We start from the raw sequence: 17,457 nt of genomic DNA on the forward strand, positions 1-17,457 counted from the left end.
GTGAAATGATCAGGGGCCAACTGAAGGTGCAAGCGGTCAAATAAAAAAACCTGGAAGTGTGTGCCGATTTTCTTTTTTTAAAAAGATGTGTTAAGCAGCTCTGCGCCAGATGACCGCCTGGCCCTTCTCCTCAGAGCGATTGCTTCTGGCAGAGAATCAGATAGAAGGGAGAGTCATTTATATTTCCTGTACCACCCCACAAGCTGTGGAGGCAGGGAGCATTTAAATCTCGTCTGAGGTCAACAGGGAACTCAATGGCTTTGATAACAAGTATCCCATCTTTGATTCCACACTCTTCCCGTCTCTGCAGAAATTTAGCCTTTGATGAGCGGTTGATCAAGAGGGTTTTAGAGTAAACAAGACGAGCTGGACGACGGCGAATAACTGAGCTGACAAGTTTGAGATAAGGAAAACAAAAAGGCACACCAATGTTGCTCCACGTCACATTAACGTCCCTACTCGTGTCTGCTGTGTACACAGCAGCGGATGTTTTCTCATTAATTATTCAGGTTTCAGGCCTGTGGAGGCGACTCCAGCAGCAGCAGCGGCACAAGGAAGCTCACCTAAGGCTGAATGCTAAATAACAGACTAATAGATCCGTTTCCTTTTCTTTGAATGACTCAAAACAGAATAAAGTGGAAGGTGGGTTCACATATCTGCTGTGAAAATCTCTCCAGGAACTTTAAATTTTGTGTGGCTGGCAGAGAAAGTCCCAGAAGCCAACTCTGAGCCGACCCTCACATCCTGCGTGAGCAAGCCAATCCTAGACACTTACCCACATCAGCCAGACACAAACAACCCCACAACAAAAGGGCTGCAAAGAGCACAAACAGTCTGTCACTCAAGAGGAGATTGACAGGGAGAGAGAGGCCTTTTTTATATCACCCAAAACTCCCTCTGAAATTGAGGTGAACACCTTTGATCAGCAGAGAGATGCGTGTAGTGATGCGGATCAGCTTTGTGACAGTGCTCGGGGTTTCCATGGAAACATGCGTGCCCCCGAACACGCCAGACTCAAACATCCTGAACCGCATCAACAGATGGTTTCTGGAGAGGCTGATGGAGGAAGGATGATGAAGTCTCACAATCTGGCATGCATCACTTCATCTGAAGGAGGCCATATTGTCATCTTAATATATATCCGCAGTGAAAGTTCAACACCGACTTTATTTACAAAGTTTGCGTTTGTTTTGATTCGAGATTACCGTGGGTGTATAATAATGTGGCGGCATCCGGGAAACAGCACAGGAATGAACGCGTCTGCCTCATGGCATTTGGAAAACAATCTCATCTGTCACTCCATATCAGGAAATCTGCAGTCATTTTATCCCCGTGCTCAGGTTTGCCAAATCATCAACTGTGACAGGCGTGCTTTAAAGCCGTCTCTGCAGTCAGCTCCAATAGGGTCATTTTAATGCGTACTCATTAATCTTTTTTGTTCCCCTGGTGTTTCTGAGTGGGCAGAAATGTGGAAACTGGTGATAGACGACTAGCAGATGAAACTGCAGTTGTTAAAGGAAAAAAGAAAAGCAACCCCAGCTCTTTGAAGTCCGGCTCACTCTGTAAAAACAAAAGGATGTATTATGGATTATGGGTGGACTGATTTCCATACAATAGGCTAAAATCATCTCAAACATCTCAAAATGAGGCATGAGATGAAAGCTGAGGTTTCTTTCTCTTCAAACACCCAGAGATACTTACAGAACAAAGAGAGCTGCACATAAAGAGGATCTCATAAATGATAACCTGCAGGCACAGAGACACAAAATGACTGAACAGAAATAACAGAAATCGTGGATCAATTTCAGGGATATATCCCTGGACCACCTTTGTCCTCTTTTTCTCTGACTATGTGTTCTTTCTCAGTCAAATAATAGTTTATTAGCTGATTATGTACCAGATCTGAACTGATCCATTTTCTCACTTACAACAGCAGGACAACCCAAATCTCTCTGGATCATTCATCTAGCCTCCAAATCTATTTTACTTTGTGCTCCGGCTCATACTGCTCCTTTAATTCTTCTGTGTTCAATAATGAATTAAAGTAGATCTGCCAACTTTGTAATTGAAATGACTAAACTGGCAGCTTGCTGCTCTGCCACAATCAGCTATGATTTCTGGCTTAAATGTAACTTTTCTGTTTCATTTCTCCTCGTACGTCGCGGAGCTTTATTTTGAACCCTCTATGACTCTGTGTAAAGATTAGTACGCCTCTATGAGACTGTGAAGCTGCAAAGGAGAAGAAAGAGATAAACTGTCAGTTGAAATGCACGTCGCAATGCTGAGTATGAAGTGTGCTGTATAAATTATAAATGTTAATATAAATAAACAAGGTTGGCTTTCGCTTGACTTAAACTCTGGAAACGGAAGCTTCCAGTAAACGATGATAACGAGACGTCAATTATTAGTTTAAATGATGAGTTTTTAAACCGTGAAGGTTTTGTATTTGTAAAACTTTCCCAGAGCCTAGAAGAGTGAGAAAAAGCTGAGCGAGCAGGGCCAGGGAGAGAAACACTAATAAGCATGTGCAGTGGGCCGCACAATGCATGAAGCAACTCGGGAAGTGGGAAAAACATTTTGGTTTATGCCATGGATGTATAAAGAGAACTGGATACAGCGTTGGAGGTGAGGCCTCGTTCATTCCTATGTGAGTTCCTATGAAACAAAAAACAGTTTGACCTCCAAGTCTGAAAGTACCCGGATCATCCGGCGATCTTTTGCATCCATTGGGCCCATAGAGCAGGCGCAGTAGCGTTTCCTTGAACTCCACCTCCCACCCTCGGTCTGGGTCCCATTCACATGAACAGAGGGAGGAAAATAATTCTGGATTCAGCTACTAGTGCATTTTTACAACTTTTAGGACCTAGCGATTTAAATAAGGGCTATTCAAGTGTTCGTACTTGGACGTTGATTTACCGCAAAAAAAATTATCCGCTGATTTACATCTGTAACGTCTGACGACTCTTTCCCCAATTTAAGTCTATGGGAAAAAGTATTTATATATTATATATAGTATTATAGAGTACTACAGGAATGAGTCCTAAAACCCGGAAATGAGTTAGCATTTTAGCCCATCTGGTTACCTCGTCTGGAAGTCAATTGTTTTTTTGAATGGGATTATAACGTTTTGTTCTACCATATAAAATATGTCAGTAAATATCACAGTCGTGAATTTTGAAGAAAAAAAAGGCGGCTGCTAACAAGTGGCTAAATGATACTACTAAACGTCACCACGCCGACTTGTCTGCCTTTACAGCCTCGTTGCGACCGTGGTGTAGTTTATAGCCTAACGTTGCTTTTTACTTTTTATTTCTGACGATTGCATTCACACTTCAAAAATCATAAAAGTGGAGTTCATTCGTGGAGATTATTCAATGGAACAAAACGTGGGTAAGTATCATAAACGTGTGTTTGCCACAGAGCTTATTTTTTGCAATAATCCAAAACCCAATGGAAAAATCCCATTGGCTTTTTGTCGAGGGAACCCTGGGTGATGCTAACTTCCTGGTTGGCCGACAAAAATACATTATCCCTGTAGCACTCTATGGCATCACATGACGGACATGGAAGTTGTAATTTTGGCCACTTTGTAAAATTTGCTTTTCCTGGAGGCTTGGTTTATGCACTCTGTGAACAATTTTCATTGAAGTGAATGGGTGCTATTTGTTTGAGTCCAGTATCCATTTCTTACGATACATCCGTGAGGGATCACCAGAGTTGCAGTACATTAATTTCTGTACCAAATGTTGCAGCCATCCATCTAGTAGATGACCTGCTGGTGGCACTAGATAAAAAGTCAGGGAATCATCAAAGTTATTAGTTGTTTATCCTCTGGGTGGAGTGGATATCTGCACCAAACTTCATGTCAATCTATTCAATATTTGTTGAGATGTTTTACTAAAACTCAAAAAATGTTTGACCAGATTTGCGCAGACCGACTTTCTGTTTCGTTTGCGGTTTCTGACCTGCACAGCTGAGTATCTATTTAAAGTCTTCTTCTCACCCTGGGAGAGTGGATCAGATCAGAGCAAAAAGCATTTTTAAAGTATTACGGTGAGCAATGTGTCCTCTGTCACGCCATCATCAGGCCGCCATTGTAGCCCCGCTGACTCCTCAGCCAAAGTAGCTAATGCAGTGCAACGTTCCACTACATCAATTCACAGCTTCCACACCCTCTGAAATGCATTTGATTAGTCACCCCAGCACGGCAACGGGGACATAAATAATTCATCTGTGCAAATGACAAATGAGGCAATCAATTCTGGGACAGCATTCAAAGAGAAACTATTCAAATCCCCTCTAAATTAATTTTCTGCCTTTTAGTGGTCGCGGACTTGAAATTTCAATGCTGAATTCATCAGATGATGTTTTCACCCTGATTTCCACAAACTAAACCGTTTGGTGTCAGAAAATTTGTTCAAAAGATACACATGCAGTAATATAGGAGAGTTTTCTCAGACCAGCAGTCACTGACAGCACTAAATACTGGACATCAGAGCCTGAACTGCACAGGGAATAGCAGGCACTTTAAAACGGGAGACCAGACGTTAAAGAAGAGTAGAAGAGAAGGAAGGCTGGACTAATTTCATATTCCATCTGACAGCAGAAACACTACTCTCCGTGAATGCAAAAGCCTCTGGATGAGCCGAGCTCCTCCATGTGGGATGAGATCGCACTAGACTTTGACCTCTGAGACTCGGAGAACAAAGAGATCTGATGCATAATCTGGCCACAATTATTTAGTCGGTCTGTTGCAGCCTGAGTGATGACGGGGAGCCTGAAAGATCAATCCTGCTGTTCAGATGAGGTGAATTAAGTACAGAGACTAGTAGTGTTGTAGCATTGAATCTGAATCCAGTATCAAATACGATTATTGAATACGAGTCCTTTCAAACCTTACTGGGTCAAATAAGGTTTAACTTTCAAATGTTTACAAGAAACTTAAGTTTTAAATAACTAAAACTGAAAGCTGTCCAATCAGCTTTTGTTTTGTTTATTTGACCCGTGTCTATACCAACTAGAAAAGGCCACTTATTCTGAACATTTATGTGTGCTTGGTGCTGAAAATGTACAATTCACACAATGTTGAAATACTGAAAGAAGTTAAAGTTGAAGTGGCAATTGAAATACAATTACTGAAAGAAGTTGAGTTGAGTGGGAAGGGCTGAAGGACGTTTCAGTTTCAGTTTAAGTTTGAGTGAAGTACAACCAACAAGTCCTCCAAATTAAACGACAAAATACATTGTTTGTCTAGAACGACACGGAAACAGAGAAAATTTCTGATCTGATTCCCCCATCAGCACGATGACATCATTTCTCTGTGCCTTCAAAAACCAGTACAAACTGTTGAAAAACTGTTTTATTATGTGACAACACTATGGTTAAAGGAACAGTGTGTAACATTTAGGGAGATCTATTGGCAGAAATGGAATATAATATTAATAAGTATGTTTTCTTTAGTGTATAATCACCTTAAAATAAGAATCGTTGTGTTTTCGTTACCTTAGAATGAGCTGTTTATATCTACATAGAGAGCGGGTCCTCCTCACGGAGCCGGCTGCTGCGTTTCTACAGGAGCCCAGAATGGACAAACCACTGTGTTAACTTTTCCTTGTTTAAAGATAGGGTCGATGAGGTTGGAAAGCTAGCATAATTTAAAAGTAGCATCACCTCAGGAGCGTCGTCTAAATGTACGAGCACCGCCGAATCGTAACTACTTCACAGAGCAGAGAGAGGACCTCAACTCAACAACGCTACGTCATGACAAGTAACCGCGGCAGTGCTACTTTTGGATGAGTTTTCTCTTCCATTCTCCAGTAAACACGCTTTGAGTTCAGGCTGGTGCACGCCAAGGGTAGAGTACGAGCAGGGGTGCAGGGAGGCAGGGAGGCATCTGATTGGTTCTTTCCAAGCGGACCTCGAGGCAGTGATTGGTAGACGTTTTTACAGGATTACAGCAGCTACAGATGACGGCTCTTTTCCGGTCCTTTTTCAGAGCTCATAAGTAATGGATCGTTTGCTTTAAGACTTTTCAACAGCCAAATGTTTACATTTAGCCGTTGAGGAATTAACGTGAATTAGCTACATCTGATATGACCTGTCCTAATCCCAACCAGTTATCTCTGCAACACCTAACCATAACATAACATAACCTAAGCCTTCATCCCAACCCCAGAGGTATGATATGATATGGGAAACACTATTAGAAGAGGGAACTCTTCAGACTTCAACTCAAGACTGGATCCAAAATGGAACAATCAGAACCCAGAGACACAGTTTGGGACACAGAATCTCTCTATTGGATTTTGGCTGTACCCTCAGAGTAAACAAACGTATCAGTCTGACTGTCAGTCACATGTCAGCACCCCCGCTGATCTGTTTCACCCTCTGACAGTTCAGAGCAACAAGCCCCCAGCTGACACAGGCCTCCATTCTGCACTCCTTCCAAGAAAAAAACTTGCAAACATATAAAGGTTGTGGATGTACCGTCTGACACAAACAAGGCCAACAGGCAGAGAAATCTGTCATGCTGACGCGTCTGAGCGCTTCACTTAACATTGAACTACCAGCAAACTTTTTTTTTTTCCGCCAAGTACAACTTCTTGGGGAGATAATCGCCACTCCATCCGCGGCGGAGGTTCCCACTCATCCATCACCTCCCGATGCTATGTTCCTGAGTAACAGAAAAAACTGACTGCGGGCTAACAATCTTTCACTCCAGCTTGCATACAACTGAGCTGAGGCGAAAGCAATGGCCTTTTGCTGAATTACCTTCCCTTTAATCAATGACAGCGCGTCGGTGAAAATATCTCCAGGAGAATGGCGGGGGGAGTCCGTATCCATCATGCACGTCCGCGATGCTGCTAATGGATGACCCACATGCATCACTGTGTCAAGATGCACCTGACATTCATCAAAACGTAGAAGGAATGTAAATAAAAGGACAAATAGAAGCAACACTATACGGATGAATTATCATCTCATCTGAGGCAGAGAAGAGAGAGGAGAAGATTTTATTACCATGGTAAATATAAATATAAATATATATATTTACCAAAGTAATAAAATATATATATTTTTTTTAAAGCAGAACATGCTAATACACAATTTTTTTTTTTGCTTTCTAAACCTCTGGAAGTAACTCTAAAGAAACTACAGCCAAGATTATTGGACAGAAACAAGCGTTCGCCTTCCGTGGATCCTGAGGATTAACAGGAAAAAAAAGGTTGCCAAAGCTTTCACAGTGGTTGCGCTGTGCTTTGGGCAAATGTTTCATTTCAGTTCAGGGATGAACACACTGTGGATTCAACCTTCAACAGAAGTCACACTGACGTGCCGTGGGAAGAAGAGACGCATCTGTGCATCTCTGTGTTTTTTCTGACTTAGTTGGAAAGTTTGAAATAAAAGATATGAATGTGCATACAAAAGTATGAACAAACATGGGTCAAGCATGAAAAGCTGGAAGTCGTTTTATGAATACTGATGCCCACCACCTTAACCCCCAAGAAAGTTTTGACCAGACTACAAAAGTAAAGTTTATATATTGAATTATTTGGATTTACCATGCATTATTTATTACGGCAAGTGTTCAAGTGTGTTTTCTGTAAATATTATTTCCCAACATGACAGCTTTAATCGTGTTTCAAAGCCTTCTACACACTGCCAGCAATGATATTCTGGAAAAGAACTACTAAAACATTTATTTGGCTGATTTAATATTTCTTGTTAAATTTAACAAGAAATATTTCTTGTTAAATCAGAATAATTTGCTGTATAGAAATGATGGGGAAAAATTTGTTACAACAAGACAAATATCTTGTTATAACTGAACAAGAAACTAAACTTTTAAGAAATATATTTTATTCTTTTATTATTTATTTCTCTTTTCTTTTGTCATGTTGGCAGCAATATGCTCAATGGACCAATCAGTGAACTGTTGGGACTGGTTTAAATAATGACATATATCAACGTCTTAAAGCTGCAGTGGATAAAAACGGAGCAAATATGAGTCTGCCGTCCAGATGCCGTCTATGAGAGCTATCAGTCAATCACTCGCAAACTCCGATTAAACGGTCAAACTAGGCAGCGCTGATCAAATATGAATCAATATTCTGTTACTGTAATGCCTATTTCTCTCCTCAAATGTTTTCAGAGACATCTTGTAGTGTACTGTTTAGCTGTAAAATGAGGAAGTTTGTGACCCAGCCGGTGGGCGGTGCTTGGTATTTCCTCAACTTATCTCAACATGGCTGCCGGGTCACAAACTTTCTCATTTAATCAGAGGGACAAGCATGCACTGAGTGACCTTTGACCTTGAGAGGGCAGAGACTGTACCTGAGCATCCACGAGCAGGCGTCTCATCAGAGTCATGGACTTCCTCAAGGTGTCCCTCTCTCCTGGCATGAAGGCCTCGTCCTCGTGAGCCAGGCTACACGGTCTGGTCACCATGAACTGAACAATCTGGTCGTTCAGACTGTTGAGGGACTGGACCGCTGCAAGAGAGGCAAGAGAGAGAGAGAGTTGTAAAACGACATGAAAACACAGAAACACAAGCATTCACTGCAGTCGATCTTTCCTCTACTGCCATGTAGGCCGAGGAGCTCCACATTTGTTTCCTATAGTGGGATAATCTGGATCAGACTTGTGTGATCTGAGATACTTCCTTCATCCACAGCCACAGTTGAGCGGCCTCCATTGTTCTCCTCTTCAGAATAATCCCTCTTTTGGACATCATTAGGCTAAATCCATTACCAAGACACAGAAACTCACACTCAACCCATTATATAATCCATTTTTTATGGCTAGAGTCCCAGTAATAATGTCTATTCCATTGGGTTTCTTCAGTCAGAGGCTATGTTAACACAATGTGGAGCTCAGAAGTGTCTTTGTTTCTTAAAGCTAGTCCAGAGTTTGCTCAGAGGTCTCTCATGGTCAGAGCCTGTGGGTGGAAATATAGAAATGTCTGATCGATACTGAAAAAATGTACTTAAGTCTCAAAAGAAGCCAGCAGGGTGATAGAGGAGCATTTAGTCAGAGCAGCTAAGCAGACGTGGAAACATACATAGTAACTATACATAACATGAGCATCACAGCTCATGCTGCAGCTTACAGTTATGTACATGATCAATTATTCGTTGGATAATTTTTTAAATTAAAAACGAGCAGCGGCCTGCAACAGTAATTAGTCAACACAACACATGAAGCCATGAAACACAACCAGCCACCAAAATAAGTAGAGGTGTAAATCACAAGTTTCATCACGATACAATATTATATTGATTCTTTGGACAACGATATGATATTTGCTGATATCACAAAGTCTGCCATGGTACTGGGCTGTTCCAGTTAATTAAATGAAAAACTAATATTCTAGTAAAAAAAGAATAAATATAAAGTCGGAATTTAAAAATAAAGGTGTATCTTAAAGATGATACTATGTATCAATATTTTCACTTTGCATTGATGATACTGGATTGTTGATCACTTAATCGATATATTGATTCAGGTTGATGTATTGTTACACCCCTAAAAATAAGAGTTAAATAAATGATAAACAAAGACAAAGATATTAATTAAAGTGGCAGTATGCAGAATAGTTTTTGGCATCATTGGGCAAAAAAACCATAATAACCTTTCAGCATATTGTAATTTAAGTGTTCTGAGAGGAAACTAGACTTCTGCACCTCCTCATGGCTCTGTTTTTAGACTGACATTTTTTTTTTAAATGGCTGCCGGGGTCACAAACCTTCTCATTTTACAGCTAAACCGTGCACTACAAGATGTTTCTGAAAACATTTGAGGAGAGAAATAGGCATTACATTAACAGAATATTGATTCATATTTAATCAGCGCTGCCTAGTTTGACCGTTTGGTCAGAGTTTGCGAGTGATTGGCAGCTGCTCAGAGACGACAAGGCTCCAGCTCGGCTCTGATTGGTTGTTTTCCTCTGGTCTGTGAAATCTTGCATTAGGAGCACCGGAGGACACAGGCACATGATTTTTTTTCAGGTTACTTGTTTCATGCACTACTGTCAGGATATAGTGAAAGCTTTATAAAAATAACTTTTTTTAATCATATTTGCTCCGTTTCTACCCACTGCTGCTTTAAAACATTCACATTTAACTGATGGTAATGTATCAATAATTATGGCAAACTGTGACACACTTATTAGTGTGCCAAGTTTCCAAAGATACCAAATATGGCAGGTTGAATGTCAGAGAGATGTGTAGAAAATGATGCACAAGACATCTAGAATATTTCCATTTGATGGAACGGTGCAGACATGGGTTCGATTATTTCACTCAGTGTAAACATTGAATAGCTTCACTGAAGATTTGGAACAAGCAGATACAGAATATATCTGATATAATGCCAGTCAGACAGTGTGGACTAAAATGATTTTTTCGACTTTAAAACTACTAAATAGTAAACAAAAGGTGGAACTGTATGTTGAGGGGTTTTAATTATTTAGACAGATAACGTCTTCAAAATGTTTCTGTTCTCGGACCATTAGTCAAAAACTAAATATTCAATTTATGATGATATAAAGCCGAGACAAGCAGCAAATCTTCCCATTTGAGAAACTAAATGTTTGGCATGTTTGTATGATAAATGAATAATTGAATAATTGTTGATTCATCGTACCAACTGTGTCAACATTAGTCACCCTGGGGATCGTATGTTTGAAGGTCAGGACACACACATCACTTTCTCTCACACATACACGCATAAGAAGCTAAGAGGTCAATTTAAGGCGAGAGTGACAGAGCGACTGAGGCAACGTGTGACTCACTGACGAAAGTCAAGGTCGGCTTTTCAGCGGAATGATCAAAGATTTATGGGCACACCTTCCTGCACTTCTCTTGCACTGGAGGAGCATGCACAAAGAGGCATGTTTACGAGCACACAGTGGCCCTGCAGGCAGCGCGGCGTACATCAAATGAGTGCAGGGTAGGAAATAAAATGTTTACGACAGAGGTCGACGATTGGATTCTAATTTCACATTCAACATTTACAAGGTGTACCTCTGCCCCAAAGACAGCCAAACGCGTCAGGTAATGGCACTCTGCTGCTGAAAATGACATGCTGTCAAACTCCGAGAACAGACACACCTTCTTCTCCTCTCTGCTCCACTTTCAATTTTTATTGAATGCATTCTGTCACACACTGCGATATATGATGGAGGAGGCAGGTGGCTTTCAATAAAAGCACCGTTACTTTTACTATCCTGAATATGTCAACATACCGTATCACAATCAAAACGCCACAGCTCCCAGCCAAAGCCATAAAGCACCAGAGAGACGGGACAGAAACGCCATGTGACGCTCAATTTGTTGAGCCATTTGTAATTGATTGCTTCTCACTCATGAAATTACAACAAATACGGAAACTCCAGGCCGCTGACATGGCTGATCGACGTTTGACAGCGCTTCAGCGATGAAGGTACATCCGCACCTGCATGTTTAATATTCTTATGGTCGAGGCAAAGCAGACGAGGCAGCAGCATGGTGATGATCCTCTGCTGAGAATATATAAGTGAGGAAACGTCAAACTGTGTTTTCACATCGCTGATCAGATACAACTATGAGCATAAATATTCAAAATGGCCGGGTGAGGCTGACCGTTTGTGACCTGGAACATTTTAATAATACAGAGAAGATGGCAGGGGAGGAATCTTGATGAGAGAAAATCATAGATTATTGAGAAAGAGATTTTTCCATTAAAAGGTGCTCAATGTGAGATTTGGAGCCTTTCTATTGCCTCTGCATGGCTCTCAACATGGCGACGGCTCACAACTAACAGTGCAGACAGAAATAACAGAATTAATCTGTCGGAGGAAACGGAGGGTGGGCGCTACGCTTCCGCAACTGCATTATCAGCTGTAACCTCTGTATAAGAGCAGTGCAGAGCCAGTAGGGGCACGCTCACATGCATGAACATGCACTAAAAGTACACGCGACTTACCCAGCGATGTCAACAAAGCACCGAGAAGCTCAGATTACAACACACACAGAGGGAGAGCGACTTCATTCTCTGCTCAGGTAGAAATTACTCCTCTATATCTTTACATAGACAATAGATGTTTGCTGCTATATTAATGCTCTGGATATTGCATAGAGCCCCTTTGACCCTGTGGAGTCCAGGTTAATTTTGGTTTATATTTGCCGTTCTGTGCATACGTTTTTGTCTGTTTAGCACCTTTTAAACTCTCCTTACCCCACATGCATGATGTCCTTTTTTCCAGTACAAACTCGTCTGACTTATCATTTTATCAATATAACAAAGTATAAAGCTGCCAGTAACCTAAATACAAGAACAAAAGACACTGCCGCCCACAAAAGTTTACAAATCTTAAGTGAAAATTGCTAAAAATATTATTATAGAACAGACAAACAAATATTGTTTTTCTATTTCTACACACAAATACAGTAGACACGTGTAAGAAATAAAACTATAATACAGTATATTTACATTTAAAGGGACTATTTGTAACTTTGTACGCGCATAAATGTAGCGGGTCGTCACACATGCGCGCTCACATATGCGCGTTCGCGTGTGGCCGCTGCCTCTCCAACTCTGCCTGCCTGCCTTCGCTCAGAGAGCGCACGCGTTCTCAGCTCGCTCCACCTCTAGACGTGAACGCGCGCTCACTCCTCACTGCAGAAGAGTTAGTTTAGCTCTGAGAATATCTAGTGAATGTATAGTGGACGTTTGTGCAGAAAAAAAATGCTGCAGCTCCTCCAGACCAACAGAGGTTTCCCGTGTCTTGTGAAGTGGCGGAGCTCCTTAGCTAGTAACGTTACCCTCTCGTTACCGACCGGGTGCCGGTGTCTCCTCTGCTCTCTCCGGCTGCGGGAGGAGAGAGCAGGGAGACACGCTGCAGAGCGCCGCTGCTTCAGCCTGCACTTAGGCAGGAAAAGCCAACACTAGGATCAGATCTAAATCATGTTCATGGAGAGACCTTCGTCTGGTCAGCTAACATTACTGCCAAGCAGCTGAAATATAGAGTGATATTGTGGTTTTAGCTGACGTGTGTCGCCTCACTGTTTTGAGTGATGCTCGTTCAGGTATATTGAGAGCGAGCAAGCGCGAGCCCGACGCTGACTTTCGTTGATTTCACGGCCACAGGTGTCGCTGTTAAGAAGCATTTCTGAAAGTTACAAATAGTCCCTTTAAATTGATTTTATCCTAACTCATTTTTTGTGACTTTTTCACTGACAGTATGTATGTCTGTAAGTCACTGAAAATATTAATAATCATAGGAACAGTGTGTAGCATTTCGGGGGATCTATTAGCAGAGACGGAATATAAGATTCATAACTATGTTTTCAATCGTGTATAATCACCTGAAACTAAGAATCATTGTGTTTTTGTTAGCTTAGAATAAGCCCTTCATTTCTACATAGGGAGCGATTCCTCATCACGGAGTCCACCATGTTGCTCCACATGATTCTACAGTAGCCCAGAACGGACAAACAAAACACTGGCTCTAGAGAGAGCCTTTCACGTTTTTATGTTACCTGTCACCGTAGTTCTCTGATACGCTTGTGAAACTGCAGTAACGTGAGCCACAGAGTGTAAAACCATGGTACCGCCAGCTGCCGTCCGACTACTGTTGCTCCTAAAGTAGTGGTATATGGTAAGGATGACCTCTGAGCGAGGTAAACGGTTTTGCACTCGGTGGCTCACGTTACCGCAGTCTCGGAAAGGGAGGAGTGAGCGGAGGGGTACTCAGTTGGTTGCAATCTGCAATCACACCACTAGATGTCACCAAATCCTACACACTGGACCTTTAAATGTTTTTTTTTTTTTTTAAATGTCTTTCAAAAAACGTTTTAATGGTCTACAGACATAAATGAGATCCTGTGAACATTTTTCAGCTTGTCTCTATATGATATATGAATAAAGTTACTATAATTTTTTTTTTAAATGCTCAGTGTTCACAGATGAATAGACATAGATTAATGTATAATTGTATGAAATGTCTCCATCACTGGGACCTTCATTTATTTCCCATAACATTTCATGATTAAATCCTTTATTCTGGAGCATTCTTTAAAGATGTGCATATACAAGCTCTCCCCCACCAGGTTCATATTTCTTCACAGCTGTACTTTTGATGTAAAATGTACAATCATTTAAATCAGAGGGATATTGTGTTTTTATGTGAAGCACCCTCCCACACGCAGGTGGCCCAGCGCTGCTGGTGACGTGAGATGTGGACAGCTCATTACAATCTTCACCCACAGGAGCAAAACAACATCAACAATGAACTCTAATGAGGCATGTTGGGGTTTTGTCAGGCTGTACGGTCCTTGTGAAAGGAGAATATAATGTGCATACGAAAGACAAAAAAACAAATCACTCATAAAATACAATCTCTCCTCTGGGAAAAATAACCGTTCCAGCTTCTGTATATGATCGTCGTTAATTTGAGAAATCGCACAAAATATGAACAAGGGATGGTTTATTTGTTTTGATGCAGATGTGGTGGATATACAGTCAAATATATTCAAATGAGCTCAGTCAGCTGTCCCACCAGGAAGTGTGATGAGAAAAATATTAAAATGACTCTTTTGCTTCTGCTCGCTTTGGGGACCAGCTGTTGCAGCCACGGAGTCACAGTAGACGACCAGCCTCTGCCAAAGCAATTTGAGGAAGCTCCAAGAACTTCACACTTCGAGCCCAAAAGAGTCGGATGTAAGGACGGGGGAGTCTGTGAGCATCTGAGGCAATCCCAAGACGCATAGAGAGTGAGGCTACATTTCAATTACACTGATGCCAGATAAATACACAACACAATCTTGTTGAGGGACAAAAGCTTGTATTGAACCTAAACCAGGGGTATAACACTACAGCAAATGTTCATTTTTGAGGCTTTTGAAAACATGCCACTGTAAAGCTAACCGTAAGTTTGTTCATACGCGGGGATTTCGACAGATCAATTATAGCTTAGCAGAGTTTGCCTTGCATGGAAAGAATTGAATCCCTCTCTGTATCTGACAGCATCAACACAAGCCTGTCATTTTGCTGTTTGCCTCATTGTTCTGCATCACTATCTGCAGCAGGGTCCAATTCACCCGCTGATGCTCTGCACACTGCAATTCCCCTGAGAAATTGGACACTGTCCCCCAAAGGAATACTACTCTACTGTGCATTGCAAGCATGTTACAGCATGTTCCACAAATCCGTTTTTATCTTTATGTCTGGCACACACACACACACACACAGCACATTTTACTCCAATGTCACGCTTCCACACTTCCTCAAAATGCATTTGATCCTTTCCCTCTGGCTAGTGTCCACTAATTTCTGATGCTGAGCAGATGGAAGCTTTTGTGTGTGCGGAGCTTTGTCTGTCTTCATGGGCAAAGCTGGGAATATGTGAACATGCAGTGCATAATTGTGACAGTGGATTTAGAGAGATTGACCTCTGTGGAAAACCAAACATGGGTTCTGGGTTTCTTTGTGTCATTGTGTTTCCACCAGAACTGAAGCTCTGAGAAATCACAGAATCTGCCCAAAACAATCGGGCAGGCAGGAGCTGAGGCAGACTGCCAGGCGTCTCTTCTCTGTCCACAGCGAGCGAGAGGATCCCTCGAGTCCCCGTTTCATTTGCATTCGCGCAGCTCCCACACGACGCAACAGGCATGTTTTGGCGTGTTTAGATACTAAACTGTATCCGATCGGATCAGATCTGCATCCAGACACTTAATTCAATTCAACCAGCTCCAGAGAGGAATATCACACACGCCTATTGTGCATATTTTGTGTTCTCTTTTACGGCATGTAAGCAAGCAGAGTACAGATTTATGTACAAAAGGCTTTTGATAGCATTTGTGTTAGTACCAAGAGTATCATCAAATTGGTTGATTAAATTGCTAAGTAAAGTGGTCACACTCTAGTACACTTTACAGTTGTCTCTGATACAATAATTAGAAAGTTAAAAGTTAAACTGGAATCTAATCTTCTAGCAGGACTAAGAGTCTACAGCCATGCTAGCAGCTTTGTGACGCAGATAGTTGTAGTGTTTACTATGTTGACCATCTTATTTTAACATTTTAGCATGCTAACATTTGCTAATTAGCACTAAATGAAAAGTACAGCTGAGGCTGATGTGAATGTCATTAGTTTTGCAGGTACAGAGTGGTGCAGGGATGACTTTTTTAGTTAGCATCGCCACGGGTTCCCTCGACAAAAAGCTAATGGGATTTTTACATTGGATTTTGAATCATTGCAGAGAATAAGCTCTGTGGCAAACACATGTTTCTGATGCTGACACGTTTTGTTCAGCAAGATAATCCTCACAAATGCACACCACATTTCAGGGGTGGCCGTGGCTCAGAGGTGGAGAAGGTCGTCCACCAATCTGAAGGTCAGCAGTTCGAAGTTCGGCGGCTCCTCCTGTCACATGTCGAAGTGTCCTTGAGCAAGATACTTAATCCCAAATTGCTGTGCCATCGGTGTGAGAATGAGCATTTAGATTAGATCCTGATGGGCAGGATCATGCCATCAGTGTGTGAACGTGTGTGTGAATGCTGACATGTAGTGTAAAGCGCTTTGAGTGGTCGGAAGACTAGGAAAGCGCTATATAAATTCAATTTACTTTTACGATTTTTGAAGTGTGAATGCAATCTGCAGAAGTAAAAAGCTAACATTAGGCTATAGACAAACTACACCATGGAGTATACACAACAAGGCTATAAAGGCATGATGGCGTTTAGTAGTCTCATTTAGCCACTTCTTAGCAACTGTCTTTTATAAGACACATAATGGCTTCAAAATCACGAGTAGTGTATTTATTCATATATTTTATATTGTAGAACAAAACATTAAAATCTCTCCAGCTTGTGTTAAAAACACAGACCTTATTTCAGGCATCTAACTAAAAACCCATTCACCAGATGAGGGAACCTGAAGTGCTAACTAACTTCTGTGTTTTAGGACTCATTCCTGTAGCTCTTTATTTAGTCACAAACTAAAATACCGGACAAACTACATTTTGACCTGGCTGATGGCGCTAGATGAAAAGTTAATGGATCAACAAAGTGACAACAATTCATCCTGAGGAGGACATGAATGTCTGCACCAAATTGAATGTTAATCTGTCCAATGGTTATATATTTCACTCTGAACCAGCTATTCTCAAAATGATGTGGTTGACAATCCTGCATCAGTAAAAGCTCCAAACTGGTGTCGAGGAAATATGACCCAATACCTTAAATTTGGATTCATAATGGCAGGCAGTGATGGGTGAGGGTAAGCAGAATAATTATTTTGGTCATTACAGCTGACAGTGGCATAACACATATTTACAGCCCAATTTATTTTTTCTCCTTTTTTGTCAAGTTGTGTTTTTTTCTCATCTATTTGGGAAAGTCGTCCGCAGAAACTTTTTAACAATCTGAAGTGGGCCTTAAATTACAAAAGGCTGAGAACCCCTGCTCTAAACCACAA

At 41.3% G+C, this 17,457-nt stretch overlaps 1 protein-coding gene across 5 annotated transcripts in view; it reads right to left on the reverse strand.

Moving 5' to 3' along the window:
* kaznb (kazrin, periplakin interacting protein b) overlaps positions 1-17,457 on the reverse strand; it is a 137,706-nt gene that overhangs the window by 104,512 nt on the left and 15,737 nt on the right. For all 5 annotated transcript variants that reach the window (XR_005207529.1, XM_037774640.1, XM_037774658.1 and 2 more), the window contains exon 3: positions 8,335-8,492. Coding sequence is in view for 4 of the 5 variants with exons in the window: in XM_037774640.1 (XP_037630568.1) it covers positions 8,335-8,492 (158 nt within the window). In the remaining variant the exon portion in view is untranslated. The remainder of the gene's footprint in view (positions 1-8,334; positions 8,493-17,457) is intronic.

The sequence above is a fragment of the Sebastes umbrosus genome, chromosome 1, assembly GCF_015220745.1.
Source record: "Sebastes umbrosus isolate fSebUmb1 chromosome 1, fSebUmb1.pri, whole genome shotgun sequence".
NCBI classification, from domain to species: Eukaryota; Metazoa; Chordata; class Actinopteri; order Perciformes; family Sebastidae; genus Sebastes; species Sebastes umbrosus.